At 37.5% G+C, this 17,882-nt stretch overlaps 1 protein-coding gene across 2 annotated transcripts in view; it reads right to left on the bottom strand.

Annotated features, from left to right (window-relative positions):
- Positions 1-17,130, bottom strand: part of LOC110450132 (Na(+)/H(+) exchange regulatory cofactor NHE-RF1-like) — a 28,827-nt gene extending 11,697 nt beyond the window's left edge. Inside the window, exons 1-3 of one of the 2 annotated variants that reach the window (XM_021497412.1) lie at positions 16,617-17,130; positions 3,135-3,776; positions 2,156-2,569 (exon numbers count right to left, since the gene is read on the bottom strand). In XM_021497412.1, the coding sequence (XP_021353087.1) occupies positions 2,156-2,569; positions 3,135-3,776; positions 16,617-17,010 (1,450 nt within the window). In that variant the 5' untranslated portion in view covers positions 17,011-17,130. Of the gene's footprint in view, positions 1-2,155; positions 2,570-3,134; positions 3,777-6,388; positions 6,599-16,616 lie in introns of those variants that run through there. The other variant, XM_021497413.1, reaches the window with a different exon arrangement.
- Positions 17,131-17,882: the final 752 nt, after the last annotated feature.

Raw genomic sequence — 17,882 nt, 5'->3', positions numbered from 1 at the left:
ATGTGAATTGTTCCAATTAATTTAGACCAACTGTTCATTTTCAAACACTAATGCTAGAAACTACATGTATATGGTTTAAAAATTACAACAGGTCCATGTCTCTACATTGCCCACATGTCTCTAGATTGCCCACATGTCTTTGAATATTTATTGAAAATTAATCTTGTTCAGAACAAGCAACTTCTGATTTCAACTCGCGACCTTGACCTGGAAGTCATGGTCAAGAAAACGTAACATCTGGTTGGGGTTTATCAAATCGGGTTACGATACACACATGTCCGTAAGAAAAAAAAGATTACACATGAATATCTGCACTAAAGTGTGACCATTAAGACACTTTAACGAATGCTATACCGTTTATAAATATATAATGAGTACACTACCTGTGTGATGAGGTCATATTGTTATATTTACATATAGCCCGGAGACATGGAGTCTAGGCTGCAGACTGACAGAGCTGTTGTTCATCTAGTCCATGCCCGAGGCTCACAATGTTAACACTATCGCCAATTCTGACCTTGTGAGTGTTTTGTCACATTATACCATATTGTATATGTTAATATTCTCCTATAAATATACACAATAACTGGCCAATTGACTCATCATCAGTGTATACTGGTACCTATCCCCCTTTACCAGTGTATAGTACGTATAAATGTAACTTAAACAACGTCTTATTTCCCTCGATCTCTGTAAAGAGGATAATTTATCCCCCTAACAGCAAGTATAATATATTAGCATCCGACACTATTGGTGTCATCATAATTATACAGAAATATAACACTATGTTTCTTATATTTGGGGCCCATGCACATCTTTTATTCCATCTGATAACTTACACTGTATAAGGCTAGCTAGGGACAGTGTATAGCTGTCGGTCAATACTGGTGAATTATATATATGTTACATGCCATTACATTGTTACACCTGGGACCTGACCCGGACACAGATCAGACTATATTACATTGTATTCGATCACACAACATTTATATTATGGAACAATTACCTAACAGTAAATAATTGACAACCTAAGGACTTATAATCTTCTTTGCTTAAGCTGGAAAAATTTGAATTTGGACATATCACATCGCTATCAAATCAAACTTTCCATATAACTGACCACTGGATGACCACTACATGTATAAGTATACCTGCTGTGGATGACTGATTATGGACTGGCTGAAGTAAACATGTACATACCACAGGTGTTGAGATATATATCACAGCTGTGTAGCTACATATATATATAGCCACACATTTATCACAGTACTGTTGCTTAATTTTAATAGCCACAAGCCAATGCATTGTTATTGTGTTGGAATCCACTTTCCTAGATCAATACAAACTGTATTGACTACATTTATCTGACCTATAGATAAGTAGCAGGATGGTAGCAGTACAATGATCATGAAGAATTTCGGCCTACAAACATACACAGACTGAATGGATTTTTTTCAAATATTACATGAAGCCTTCTAGAGTTACATTCATTTATATTTTAGCATACTTCATTTCGGCAAGAATATTTCAAAAATTAATTTTCTGACACACACATGTATGTATATAGTATATTTGCATTGTATATACAGCTATTACTGCCCAAATAAAGTGAGAGCACTAGTACTACTAAAACATCATTAGACAGAGTTGTTCCTTAGGTTTCGTTCTTTTATAATTAATGGTTATCAAGCAACTTCTATGCACTTTTATCAATCATACAAATATATGACTTTCAAAGCATACACTAATGGAAGAAATTTAATGATTTAAATTTAATAATGAACCAATTATATTGATCATGGCATTTGTAATCGATAATCGGAATTGGAAAGGGTAAACTGATTGATTTTTTAATTATAATAATCGATCATCAGCCCATCATTAGTCACAGGAAATACATTTCCTTGGGTTATTAATGGTCGCTTGCAACATAAATGTAAATATAAAGCAGTTCTTTGATGCCAATTCATTGATACTACTGTAAATGGGAATTATATATTTTATGATACATTTGTACTTATCAAAATTGAATTTTGTTCATCTATCTGTCTTTTACATTATATTCATGTCTTGCATTTGTCGGGCATCTTTTGAACGCTTGTTGCATTCTTTATCTTACTTTTTCACCATTATTAGCAGAATAAGAGAGTCTTACCTCTGTCTTCAGTCTTCAAGTTTTGGAGTTGTGACATTGAGCCCGAAACTTTTATTCCTCGTGACTTGAACGACTGATCGGCTGCCTGATCTACCACAAGAAGTCTTGTTTCATTACCACCAGCTTTAACGTAACCTATCACAGCTTGGTGGGATTCTGCTTCTACGTTTATTCCATTGACTTCCACAATTCTATCTCCTTCTTTTAATCCTGCACTTTGCGCCGGGGATCCATCGTCTATTTTACCAATAAACTGTCCATGAGTTTTGTCCTTGTCTGCGTGTAAGTTGAAACCGTAACCCTGGAAATGTGGCCACTTAAAAATGTGACATAGCCTCGCCCTGGCTCCATCGTCGCTGTTTGAAGATCTAGAGTTCACGCTGGGGACCTCATTCTCCTTATTTGCATGGACTTCTACAAAAATGTAAGGATACTCTTTGACAATGGAACATTATTCAATGAAGCAGATCTAGTTAGACATTCTGTGGGAAACAACATACTGATCACATGTGACGTCAGAACATTCTGGTCTTAATTGATAGTTTTCATAAGAAACACGTACAGGATCACAGTATCATCTTGGATAATACAAGATGTCTGATACTCAAGGGTCAGGTTAGACAGGTTTCACTGAATCTCAGCTGTTTACAAAAGAATCTTATTGTACTGTTTGTCATTCACAGCGACACAGAAATACATGTCTTTCAAAGTAACAAAATAGATATTACTTTATTGATATTACTTTTACATCTATGTCTCATCTCCCCCAGTAAATATAAATTACTTAATATTTTAGTATTACTTTTACTATATGGTAAGATGTTTTAAGGAAGGGAAATATATTTACATATAATTAAGACTACATGTATATAGATAAAAATCAAACATTATACTAAAATTATGCAGAAAAACAGTGATTTTGTTATATTTGAACAATTTGTTATGCTTGTTGTGTGCATGTGTTGTAGAAAAAACTTACCGCTGCGATCCGACTTTTTATATCGGACCTCCTCCAGACCTTTGTGGATCCGGATTCCTCGGGACTTGTAGTACTCGTCGGTCTCTGAGTCGACCACTAACATCTGAGTCTCATCTCCCCCCACCTTTACTTTACGGATGACTTCCTGGTGGGATACCTCCTCTATGTTATCTCCATTCACCTCTACGATCCTGTCGCCCTCCTTCAGGCCTGCCGTCTGAGCCGGTGAAGCATCGTCCACTGTCCCAATAAACTGGCCAGTGCGGTCCCTTTCTGCATGCAAGTTAAAGCCATAGCCAACGAATTCGGGCCACTTGACCATGTGACACAGTCGAGGGTAGAGCTGCGACGGTGTCTCCTCCACAACCTCATTCACCACTACTGGCACACTGACCTCTGGTTCCGGCTCTGGTACCAATTCCTCCTCCTCCCTCTCGGGCTCAGCAGCAGCCTCCTCCTCCCTCTCGGGCTCTGCAGCAGCCTCCTCCTGTTCCTCCTCATCCTCAGGAGGGGGAACCATGTAAGGTGGAACAGTTTCGTAGTCACTGATTATAGACTCAGGCTCAGGCTCAGGCTCAGGCTCAGGCTCCGGTACAGGTTCAGGGTCCTGTTCAGCCTCTGGTTCAGGCTCATCTTCTGGTTCTGGAAAAGAAATTAAAACAAAATCTCAAACTAAAACTTCTAATTAAGCTGTCTACAAAACGGACATTACTTTTTGGGGAGATGTTTCTATGCATGGTATATACAGTGGAACCCGCTTATTATGATATTCTATTTGCCAGAGATAATTGTCATGATAACCGATATATCATAATAACCGAACAAGCTGTTTAAGATCATTTTAATGTTGTCTGAACTGGAAGTGAGATGTCCTATATTAATAGATTGATGTGGAAACATGGAAAAATATAAATACAAACTGATAAAATAATAATTGAAACAATTTGTTCATGTTATTTATATCAGCGTAATGATCAGTATGTAAATTCTATTTTCATTTTCAAATAACTTGTAGCAAACGATATCGTAATTTTACAGTCAATAGCTTAGGATGAAAGAAGTGATATAAATAGTCATGATTTACCTATTTTGCAACGAGAAGTTGCGTTACATTGTGTCCCATTAGCGTAAAAATGTGTCAATTACGATCATGTGACAATCACATGCCTCGTAAGTCGTGCGGTGAAATCAACTTAAATGACGTCTTATAATAAGCGGGGTCCCAGCTTTGACAATATCATAATAAACGATATTTTTTTGCTTAGTTAAAGAAGGAAAAAATTGGTACATGGGAAAAATATCATAAGAACCGATATATCGATCATAACAACTGATACCATAATAAGTGGGTTCCACTGTATACATCTATATCAGATTGGTCAGAGTATAGCTACATGTACATGGATAATAGCAAGATCGATCAAATATATATATATAGGTTTATATATGTGTATTCAGAAGCTATATCAGCCATGTGACATTTATATACTGTAGGTACATATACAAGTGTTAACTTGAAAGGTTTTTTATTCCGATTCATTAGATATATCACATTTGATCTAATAAGTGCCCCATCGTTTCTAAGCACCACTTTGTCCCTTGGATCCCATCACTACTATAAGCTTTAACACTTTTGAAAATATTAAGTACAGGCTGTATAGCATTTTTTTTTTTTAAATGGAGGTTTCACATGCTAAATTTCAGAGTTAGAATATTAGAAGCACCCAGTGTGGTTATCAGGTAAAAGGCGGTAGTTAACTAGTACATATACATGTACCACTTTATAAAACGAAACAAAATTCACTCAGCACTCAGCGTTAGTGGTATGACCATCAGTGTCACTAAATATTGGCCTGTATGTCTAGTTCACTCCAAAACTACATACATGTATGATATTAACATTAATGTTAATTTGTTTAAATTATATCTCATGTCAGATGAGCAGTCATAGGTATGCAAATTAAATAGTTTGGCTCTATGTACTACGTGTAGACTGGCTATACATATTGTAGCTACATCTGCTCCAAATCGTGGCCACAGATATATATGTAGCTGACAATAGACAGATTGTTCTGAATCCTAATCAGTATATGTATACAGACGTGTACAGCTCTACCAGGAAATACATCCCCACAGAATGCATGAGTCATTCATTGTTAAACATACATTACAGTCCTCAACCCTAGACTTCACAGCAATATAGGCACAAAAACCACAACCTTCAACAAAGTTAAAATCACAGCCTACAATACATGCATCATCTTCAATATATACATGAAGATAATTAATAGCAGCCTTCAATACATGCATCATCTTCAATATACACATGAAGATAATTAATCGCAGCCTTCAATACATGCATCATCTTCAATATATTCATGAAGATAATTAATCGCAGCCTTCAATCCATGCATCATCTTCAATATATACATGAAGATAATTAATCGCAGCCTTCAATACATGTATAGGCATCCATAATCAGAGACTTCAATATATAGGCATACTCCAATCCTTCGACATACTGGGTTGGCATAAGTACAGTCTTCAATACATATAGGTATAATCCAATCCTTCGACATACTGGGTTGGCATAATTACAGCTTTCTATAAGGTATAATTACTATATTCGATATAGGCCTAATTACAATATTTCATCCAGGCTTTCAAGACAAAATTCAAAGATATTTTTGCAATTGTTTAAACCCAAGCTTTTGGAATTGTATAGGGATCAAGAAATTCTGTTGTTTTCAGCACAGATATCATTTTCACACATCCTAAAACATTCATGAGATTTAAAAAGAATTAAGTTATCTTTTCATGATAAACGGAGTGAATAACACAAAACTTTCAAATACAGTCCTTCATGGAAAAATACATGTACATTTTCTCCAGTGCGTACGTATATTCCAACACTTTTTGAGGAATAATGAGCAAAATCCAGCACTTATCCAATATACACAGAGTCGGCCGTACTTTTCAGTATTGACCTCATGATCATGATTAATTTCAGCACTTTCCTTGATCTGTATGAACCATGATATATACTGTAGAAAAGTATATAACCACAGCTTACCATATCACTGTAAGCAGTAAAACAAAGCTTTTGTGAAATTCAATTTTAAACACACCGTTCTCGTATGTATTTCAAACTTCCCTCCTGCACAGAACTAAATACTCAGATTTTGAAACAAAAAGAAATACACAAATAATATCAGACTTTCTTTGTTAAATGCATGTAAGATGCTACATGGTACCTTTGCTAATTCGTGGCTCCTCCATGAGAACATTAATATGTTACTTGGCCAGTGTCCTGCCGTGGTCTGATCATCAGGTGAATGGTGATATAACCATATACACACCTGACAAGGACACTCCCTCCCAGTCTGTCATTACTCACTCTCAGATGCTCACACAAATGTCTGTTGAATATACGCGACCTGTCCCGCCCAACACTAAATCCTGCCCACATGTATATGCTTACATGTACATTGTACATATAAATACATCACTCCAACATATAGGAATGTCAGGCCCACGCTCAAAGATCAAAATATGCATAAAAACAAAAACTTACCGTCTCTGTACACAAAACAACTTAACAAGAGGTCCAAGGGGCTTAAATGCTTTATTGACACAACTAAACAAAAGGTCCAAGGGGCCTTAATGCTTTATTGACACAACTCAACAAGAGGTCTAAGGGGCCTTAATGCTTAATTGAGTCACAACAACTCAACATGAGGTCTAAGGGGCTTTAATGCTTAATTGAGTAACAATAACTCAACAAGAGGTCCAAGGGGCCTTAATGCTTAATTGAGTAACAATAACTCAATAAAAGGTATCAGGGGTTTTAATGCTTAATTGAGTAACAATAACTCAATAAAAGGTCTAAGGGGTTTTAATGCTTAATTGAGTCACAACTAAACAAGAGGTCCAAGGGGCTTTAATGCTTAATTGAGTCACAACTAAACAGGAGGTCCAAGGGGCTTTAATGCTTAATTGAGTCACAACTAAACATAAGGTCCACGGGGCTTTAATGCCTATTTCAGACACAACTAAACAAGAGGTCCAAGGGGCCTTTATTCTTAATTGAGTCACCACTAAACAAGAGGTCTAAGGGGCTTTAATGCTTAATTAAGCCACAAAGATAAGCCAATCGCATGTATTTCTCACATCAAACAGAAATACCAGTAGTCACTAGACCATAGAATACGGTATTCAAAAAACATGAATGACTTTTATTAAGACAATGAGTATTTCATTATACTGTGTTGGAGGCGAGTTTCATTATTTATTGAAGGACAAAAATGTATTTTTACTTAAGTATGCTGAACAATTTAATCTTTCCTGGATGCTATCGTACTCATCAATTCAAAGGATACAGAAATGCACAGGTGAATATCAAGTTTCTATTTGAAAATCCTTATGAAACTGCACAGAAGTGAATCATAGTAAATCTGATATCTGAAGAACAGATACTATGTATCTGCCCTTTAGTGTATTTCCATAACACCTCACAAAGGTGTGAAATTAAATCAGTCACACACATTATTTTAACAGGTTTTACATTTTTTCGTAGTTATTCATAAACAAAGTAACAAGAGGCCCAGTTTCGCTCACCTGAATATTTAAGCAGTCATAGCAAAATATTCTCATTAAATATTATATTGCACTACAGATATTTCCCTCGCAAATTTGTCGGCTCCATCTGTTGAAACTACCAGCCAAATATTATTATAAGATTCTATACTTTTGGGTTATTCTTCAGAAGTTCTTTGACATATTTTTCCCTGTGACCTTGTAAGTAGGTCAATGTCATTTTTCTTCTCAAACTTTGTTAGCTCTATCCCAAAAAGCTACCAACCAAATCTTATGAATCCATTCCTTTTGGTTCTTCAGAACAAATCCTTTGAAATGTTGTTGACATCTGTGACCTTTAAAGTAGCTAGGTTGAGGTCATTTTCATTTGCAAACTTTGGTAAGCTCTATTCCAGGAAGCCACCAGGCAATTATTATAATTTTTTTGCCTTTCGATTATTCAGAAGAAATCATTTGATGTTTTTGACATATTTGACATAATGTTTTTGACATATTTGACACCTGTGACCTTGAAAGTAGGTCAAGGTCATTTTCATTCTTAAACTTTGTCGAGCTCTATCCCAGGAAGCCACAAGCCAAATATAAAGACTCTATCGTTTGAAGTGTTTGACACATTTGACCACTGACCTTGAAAGTAGGTCAAGGTCATTTTCGTTCTCAAACTTTGTTGGGCTCCTACCAACAAAGCTTTCAGTCAAATAGCATGGCTCTATGCCTGTTCGTTCTTCAAAATAAGTCATTTAAAGAGTTTGACATATTTTACCACTGTGACCTCAAAAGTCAAGGGTTATTTTCATTCTCAATCTTTGTCAGGCTCTATCCCAGGAAGACACCAGCCAAATATGAAGATTCTATACCTTTTAGTTCTTCAGAAGAAGTCGTTTGAAGCATTTGACATATTTGACCCCTGTGACCTTGAAAGTATGTCAAGGTCATTTTCGTTCTTAAAGTTTGTCAGGCTCATCCCAGGAAGCCATCAGCCAAATTTGAAGATTCTATACCTTTAAGTTCTTCAGAAAAAGTTGTTTTAAGTGTTTGACACATTTGTCCTTCGGGCAGGTGAGCTAATAATGGACTCTTCGCATCTAGGCAGAACAATTTCAAGCAAACTGGTCATATGTATAGGAATCACTCGGCCTTTTTACAGTTTCGTGAACACGATAATTGACCTGACTAATTCCAAGTGGCACTGTGACCAGATATAAAGGTAGAGAATTGGACTCTGGTAAAAATTTAAGGTAGAGAATTGGACTCTGGTATAAAGGTAGAGAATGAGACTCTGGTATAAAGGTAGAGAATGAGACTCTGGTATAAAGGTAGAGAATGAGACTCTGGTATAAAGGTAGAGAATGAGACTCTGGTATAAAGGTAGAGAATGAGACTCTGGTATAAAGGTAGAGAATGAGACTCTGGTATAAAGGTAGAGAATGAGACTCTGGTATAAAGGTAGAGAATGAGACTCTGGTATAAAGGTAGAGAATGAGACTCTGGTATAAAGGTAGAGAATGAGACTCTGGTATAAAGGTAGAGAATGAGACTCTGGTATAAAGGTAGAGAATGAGACTCTGGTATAAAGGTAGAGAATGAGACTCTGGTATAAAGGTAGAGAATGAGACTCTGGTATAAAGGTAGAGAATGGGTCTCTGGTATAAAGGTAGAGAATGAGACCCTGGTATAAAGGTAGAGAATTGGTCTCTGGTATAAAGGTAGAGAATGAGACTCTGGTATAAAGGTAGAGAATTGGTCTCTGGTATAAAGGTAGAGAATTGGACTCTGGTATAAAGGTAGAGAATGAGACTCTGGTATAAAGGTAGAGAATGAAACTCTGGTATAAAGGTAGAGAATGGGTCTCAGATATAAAGGTAGAGAATTGGTCTCAGATATAAAGGTAGAAAATGAGACTCTGGTATAAAGGTAGAGAATGAGACTCTGGTATAAAGGTAGAGAATGAGACTCTGGTATAAAGGTAGAGAATTGGTCTCTGGTATAAAGGTAGATAATGGGTCTCTGGTATAAAGGTAGAGAATTGGACTCTGGTATAAAGGTTGAATTTGTATTGCAAATTAAATTTCTAATATCAAAGGCCAAGGCAAAATTGGTGCTTTGAGCAGTCTTGTACATGGTTTGGATCTTAAATTTGAGAAGCTTTGTCTTCATTTACCCACTTTGAATTAAAAAGAGAAAAAAGCTGTAAAGGGTTTGTCTAGTCCAGTTCAAGGGCAGAAGGCTTACCAGAGTTCTATGCTCTGTTCACCACTATTACTAGTAATCAGTGTAGAAAGCTGATCATGATGATATATAGCTAGTTATGTAATTACAACTCAAATATCAATATATGTTAATTTTAAATATATTACATGATTAATTTCATTGTTACCTTAATAATGAAAATGTCTATACCTTTTGACAAAATCATTGATAATATGAAACATGTAAAGCTATTTTAATACTACAATGTATATGCATGTAGTGTTTTATGTAGCTTTTATCAGTTCCCAACTCCTTGACATAATTTGCATAGTTTTCATTCTACAGTTTTTAAAACGAGCATAATTATTGTGAATTGTAAATACATAACTGATGGCAGTGATGCATTACATGTCAAAATGACACAGCAGACAGTAAGAAATTCAAGCTGTTTATATATTTATATGACATATTGTACATATACTATACATGTGTACTATATTTGCATAAATTAACATTATGCCTTGTAAACATAACATGTTCTTATTATTATACTTGTTTCATTGTGTTATACCCTATAAATCATTAAATATTTTCATGCCATTTTTTTTAAAGTGATTCAATACAGTAAATAAAACACAAATAGCCTATATCATTTCCTTACTAAGTAACCTGTAGATAAACAACATGTTTACAATGGCTTACACCGGTAAACATACAGGTGTGACATTAGGTAACAAAATCCCAGGTAAAACATGGTGGTAATACAATGCAAGTTTGCACAAACAATCAGATATGTTTGTTGAGATCTCAGGATTCAGCTCTAGTCTTACCTTATCCCATGTAGTGGCCTAGCCTCGACTAGCCAAGGTAATAACTTACTCCAATAGTGGCCTCTAGCCAAGGTAATAACTTATTCCCATAGTGGCCTTTAGCCAAGGTAATAACTTACTCGCATAGTGGCCTCTAATCCTCGTAATGTCTTACTCCCATAGTGGCCTCTAGCCAAGGTAATAACTTATTCCCATAGTGGCCTCTAACCAAGGTAATAACTTACTCCCATAGTGGCCTCTAGCCAAGGTAATAACTTACTCCCATAGTGGCCTCTAACCAAGGTAATAACTTACTCCCATAGTGGCCTCTAACCAAGGTAATAACTTACTCCCATAGTGGCCTCTAGCCAAGGTAATAACTTACTCCCATAGTGGCCTCTAACCAAGGTAATAACTTACTCCCATAGTGGCCTCTAACCAAGGTAATAACTTACTCCCATAGTGGCCTCTAGCCAAGGTAATAACTTACTCCCATAGTGGCCTCTAACCAAGGTAATAACTTACTCCCATAGTGGCCTCTAACCAAGGTAATAACTTACTCCCATAGTGGCCTCTAGCCAAGGTAATAACTTACTCCCATAGTGGCCTCTAACCAAGGTAATAACTTACTCCCATAGTGGCCTCTAACCAAGGTAATAACTTACTCCCATAGTGGCCTCTAGCCAAGGTAATAACTTACTCCCATAGTGGCCTCTAACCAAGGTAATAACTTACTCCCATAGTGGCCTCTAACCAAGGTAATAACTTACTCCCATAGTGGCCTCTAGCCAAGGTAATAACTTACTCCCATAGTGGCCTCTAGCCAAGGTAATAACTTACTCCCATAGTGGCCTCTAACCAAGGTAATAACTTACTCCCATAGTGGCCTCTAGCCAAGGTAATAACTTACTCCCATAGTGGCCTCTAGCCAAGGTAATAACTTACTCCCATAGTGGCCTCTAGCCAAGGTAATAACTTACTCCCATAGTGGCCTCTAGCCAAGGTAATAACTTACTCCCATAGTGGCCTCTAGCCAAGGTAATAACTTACTCCCATAGTGGCCTCTAGCCAAGGTAATAACTTACTCCCATAGTGGCCTCTACCCAAGGTAATAACTTACCCCCACAGTGGCCTCTAGCCAATTTAAAGGTAATAACTTACTCCCATAGTGGCCTCTAGCCAAGGTAATAACTTACTCCCATAGTGGCCTCTACCCAAGGTAATAACTTACCCCCACAGTGGCCTCTAGCCAATTTAAAGGTAATAACTTACTCCCATAGTGGCCTCTAGCCAAGATAATAACTTACTCCCATATAGTGGCCTCTAGCAAAGGTAATTACTTACTCCCATAGTGGCCTCTAGCCAAGATAATACCTTGCTCCCATATAGTGGCCTCTCCCCAAGGTAATAACTTACTCCGATAGTGGCCTCTAACCCTCGAAATATCTTACTCCCATATAGAGGCCTCTAGCCAAGGTAATAACTTGCTCCCATAGTGGCCTCTAACCTCGTAATATCTTACTCCCACATAGTGGCCTCTAGCCAAGGGAATTACTTACTCCCATAGTGGCCTCTAACCAAGGGAATAACTTACTCCCATAGTGTAACCAAGGTAATAACTTACTTCCATAGTGGCCTCTAACCAAGGTAATAACTTACTCCCATAGTGGCCTCTAACCCTCGTAATATCTTACTCCCATATAGTGGCCTCTAGCCAAGGTAATTACTTACTCCCATAGTGGCCTCTAACCAAGGTAATAACTTACTCCCTTAGTGGCCTCTAACCTCGTAATATCTTACTCCCATAGTGGCCTCTACCCAAGGTAATATCTTACTCCCATATCGTGGCCTCTAGCACAGGTAATTACTTACTCACATAGTGGCCTCTAACCAAGGGAATAACTTACTTCCATAGTGGCCTCGAGCCAAGGTAGTAACTTACTCCCATAGTGGCCTCTACCCCTCGTAATATCTTCCTCCCATATAGTGGCCTCTAGCCAAGGGAATAACTTACTCCCATAGTGTAACCAAGGTAATAACTTACTCCCATAGTGGCCTCTAACCAAGGTAATACCTTACTCCCATAGTGGCCTCTAGCCAAGGTAATAACTTACTTCCATAGTGGCCTCTAGCCAAGGTAATAACTTACTCCCATAGTGGCCTCTAACCAAGGTAATAACTTACTCCCATAGTGGCCTCTACCCAAGGTAATAAATTACTCCCATAGTGGCCTCTAGCCTAGGTAATAGCTTACTCCCATATAGTGGCCTCTAGCCAAGGTAATAACTAACTCCCATAGTGGCCTCTAGCCTAGGTAATAGCTTACTCCCATATAGTGGCCTAGCCTCTAGCCAAGGTAATAACTTACTCCCATAGTGGCCTCTAGCCAAGGTAGTAACTTACTCCCATTGTGGCCTCTAACCCTCGTAATATCTTACTCCCATAGTGGCCTCTAACCGATGTAATAACTAATACTCCCATAGTGGCAGCTCTAACCGATGTAATAACTAATACTCCCATAGTGGCAGCTCAAACCCATGTAATCACTTACTCCAAGAGTGGCCTCTAACCCATGTAATAACTCACTCTGTGTAATTTATCTTAACTTACTCGTGTAATCTCTCTTAACTTAATCATGTAATTTAACTTAACTTACTCATGTAATCTATCTTAACTTACTCATGTAATCTATCTTAACTTACTCAGTGTAATCTATCTGAACTTACTCAGTGTAATCCATCTTAACTTACTCATGTAATCTATCTGAACTTACTCAGTGTAGTCTATCTGAACTTACTCATGTAATCCATCTTAACTTACTCAGTGTAATCTATCTGAACTTACTTGTGTAATCCATCTTAACTTACTTAGTGTAATCTATCTTAACTTAATCAGTGTAATCTATCTTGACCCAGATAGTTTAAATATCTAGTGAGATCACTGTAAATCAAGACACATTGCCGGTTAGGCATACCAAAGGTTATTTTGTTAATGAAGACCTATAACCCATTTTGGGTGACAGTGCACTTTTGATATACATGTATATGTACCTGTGACAAGTATAGCAGTAAAACCCCTAGTGAATATAAGACAAAATCAAAGCCAATTTAGGGACTTCCTTGCTTCCTGTACAAAAAATATAGGGTAGCTTTTAAAGTCATTACAATTCTACTTATATATATCATAGTGATACTTGGATAGATTTTTTATATTTCCGTTAATTTTCCCCGAATGGCTCCAATCAGCCCAACACAGACTCTGTACTGATGTTCCTTACACAAATGGTATATCTGCAGGATAGAACCCCTGTAAGGTGAGTTTTACATTTATCTACTTTCGCTTTTACATGTATATGAATAACGCTAGGTATATGCAATCAAATGGAAACCATACAAGTTACATTCTCAGTATCTTGCATAAGCCGTCATATTTATATTATCTGCACTGTGCATGTGAAGCAAATATGGGCTTGGTCGTTCACTGGCATCCAGGTAGCTTAATTGGTAGGGTGTCCTTCTAAAGTTTGGAAGGTCCCAGATTTAAATGCTGGCAATGCACTTTTTCTCTCCAGTTAACAGTGGTGCTGATATAAGCCAACCCTTGTTTCAAGGACCGGGTGAAAACTGGGGGATTGTAGATAATGCTTTGTTTATAGGGCAAAGGCTTAGAAAAAAAAAAGAGGAAAGCAACGAAACTGGACTGGGTTGTTCACCGACAAACAGGTAGCTAAATTGGTAGAGCGTCCATATAGAGTTTGGAGGGTCCCGGGTTAGAGTCCTGATCTGGCTGTGCAGTTTTTTTTCTAGATCTCCTGTTAAACATGTACATGCATGAATATGGATATAAACTAAAATTTGGCCAGACACCTTCTTATCTGTAGGTGTGAAATACACCGGTAACTTGCAATTGGTCAATACAAAATATCAATTATTTATTACTTCATCATTATTTAGGGTGAAAAGCACTTACCGGTGTCTGTGCCGGTGTGATTTGATTTACATAATGGTTGTAAATTAATCTTTTCAAGTAAAGGCAGTGTTTAGCAGTGTACATACTTTATGTATATGTACATGCAGACTGCACACAGTGTAGACTAATTAATTAGTATATGATTCAGAGAGACAAGAGTTGAACTTGCATTGATACAAAAGCCCTATAATAGCCAGTTGATACAGTACCCAAACATACCCACCTTGATACAGTACCCAAACATACCCACTTTGATACAGTACCCAAACATAACCACCTTGATACAGAACCCAAACATACCCACATTGATACAGTACCCAAACATAACCACCTTGATATAGTACCCAAGCATACCTATATTGATACAGTACCCAAACATACCCACATTGATACAGTACCCAAACATACCCACCTTGATATAGTACCCAAACATACCCACCTTGATATAGTACCCAAACATACCCACCTTGATACAGTACACAAATATACCCACCTTGATACAGTACCCAAACATACCCACCTTGATACAGTACCCAAACATACCCACCTTGATACAGTACCCAAACATACCCACCTTGATACAGTACCCAAACATACCCACCTTGATACAGTACCCAAACATACCCACCTTGATACAGTACCCAAACATACCCACCTTGATACAGTACCCAAACATACCCACCTTGATACAGTACCCAAACATACCCACCTTGATACAGTACACAAACATACCTACCTTGATACAGTACCCAAACATACCCACCTTGATACAGTACCCAAACATACCCACCTTGATACAGTACCCAAACATACCCACCTTGATACAGTACCCAAACATACCCACCTTGATACAGTACCCAAACATACCCACCTTGATACAGTACCCAAACATACCCACCTTGATACAGTACACAAACATACCTACATTGATACAGTACTCAATCATGCCCACCTTGATACAGTACTCAAACATACCCACCTTGATACAGTACCCAAGCATACCTACAATGATACAGTACCCTAACATACCCACCTTGATACAGTACCCAAACATACCCACCTTGATACAGTACACAAACATACCCACCTTGATACAGTACCCAAACATACCCACCTTGATACAGTACCCAAACATACCCACCTTGATACAGTACCCAAACATACCCACCTTGATACAGTACCCAAACATACCCACCTTGATACAGTACCCAAACATACCCACCTTGATACAGTACCCAAACATACCCACCTTGATACAGTACCCAAACATACCCACCTTGATACAGTACCCAAACATACCCACCTTGATACAGTACCCAAACATACCCACCTTGATACAGTACACAAACATACCCACCTTGATACAGTACTCAAACATACCCACATTGATACAGTACTCAATTACTCATATATACTTGCAATGACACCTACTGTACACAACCCAAATATACCCACATTGTCACAAAATGTATACTGTACCCAAATAAACCTCAATGACATGCATTTCAAATCAATAAGCAGTCCATACACAATTGGTTAGAGTACCCCAGATATTATGTATACAATGTACAACAATGTATCACAATTTGCTACATATCTTAAAAAAAATAGTTAAATGGTGTGTCTAATACTAAATTATCATTTTACACCATGATTAATAAATGTCAGGCTTAGCAAAATGTGTATTTACAAAATGGAGTTGGCATTAAATACATAGATATGCTGTATGTATATATGCGGTACATGTAAACAGTACTAATAATTTCTAGGTCACTTGTTGGGGGGTGTGGCGGCGAGAGTCACTAAATAGGACCTTCGCCAAAACTCGAAAGTCCGCCAGAGGCGTGGTAGGACATCAACAGTTACCAATACACAACTATAGGACTGGAGTAAAACGGGGTGTGGTTGGGATTATTACCTGGTGGGGGGGTCTCGGGTTCTACCGGGCGTGGCTCGTCGCGGGCTGCCGATTGCCTCAACACATTTACGTCGGAACTTGTCACCAGCATATGCTGTTCTTTATAATGATTGTCAGTCTCAGCATCTACTACGAGCAGTGTTACCTCTTCACCACCCGCCTTGATCCTTGACACCACTTGCTGGTGGTTCTCGTTACCGATGTTTGTTCCATTTACTTCAACTATGCGGTCGGATTCTTTCAACCCTGCAGCCACCGCCGGCGAACCTTCGTCGACTTTCCCGATGTACTGACCTGCTTTGCCCCGTTCAGCGTGCAAGTTAAAACCATAGCCTGCAAATTCTGGCCATTTAACTAGATGACACAGACGAGGTCTCGTTTCACCTTCGCTCATTTTGTAGACGAAAAGTTGTCCAACTTTCTTCTAAATTGTACCAAAGTCCCACCTGTAAAAGTGTCAATGGGTCCTACAAATATGGCGTCGTGACGGCCTAAAATCACATGACAGTGGACAACCAATCGGATTGTTCCAAATATTCCGAACAGGTAAATTTCAGTACAGGTAAGTAAAAACGAAGAAAACAAGCCTGTTTAGTGTTGTATAGGCTTGTTCTGTCCTGTGTATTGGCCAACAAATTTTAAAATATCTGTTAACTTCATGGATATTTGCTGACGCCAGTAGATTGGGGAAATAAAATCAAATACAGACTATTTTTTCTTTCACAACGTGAACGTATTTCAAGATTGGATACGAAAAGTTGAAATATTTCTCAGGTAATACGTAGGTGACATAATTCATGGATGAAATATTGATTAAAGTTAATCATACATAGACTAGCTATTTGTACCAAAAATTGAAGATAAAAATATAACCACCTTTGTTACCGAGAAATTAGTTAGACTAAAATCATGGCACTTAAGGTTCTATATTTATAAAACCTTTACATAGCAGTTGCCTTTTCATGAATTGAAAACTACAGATAATTATAGTTTGTTGCAATTATCTTTAATTTACAAAGAAAAAAACCACGCACACATAAGAAAATACTTTATGAAATAAACGGATAAATTACGTTCAAATTACTTGCAAACTACACTTATTAACAATACGTACGCATCACATTGATTACCTAACTTTTAACAGGGAAAAAAGAATAAAATAAAATTTAGCAACACTCGGTTATAAAAGTTTATTTAATGTAATAAAAACGTTTACTGTAATCAGAGGTTTGCTCTCCTTTCTCCCACTTTTTTCTGATCAAAGGA

This window comes from Mizuhopecten yessoensis, unplaced genomic scaffold (assembly GCF_002113885.1).
Source record: "Mizuhopecten yessoensis strain PY_sf001 unplaced genomic scaffold, ASM211388v2 scaffold4999.3, whole genome shotgun sequence".
Taxonomy (NCBI): Eukaryota; Metazoa; Mollusca; class Bivalvia; order Pectinida; family Pectinidae; genus Mizuhopecten; species Mizuhopecten yessoensis.
The sequence above is the reverse complement of the archived record's forward strand: the minus strand, read 5'-3'. Positions and strand labels throughout refer to the sequence as shown.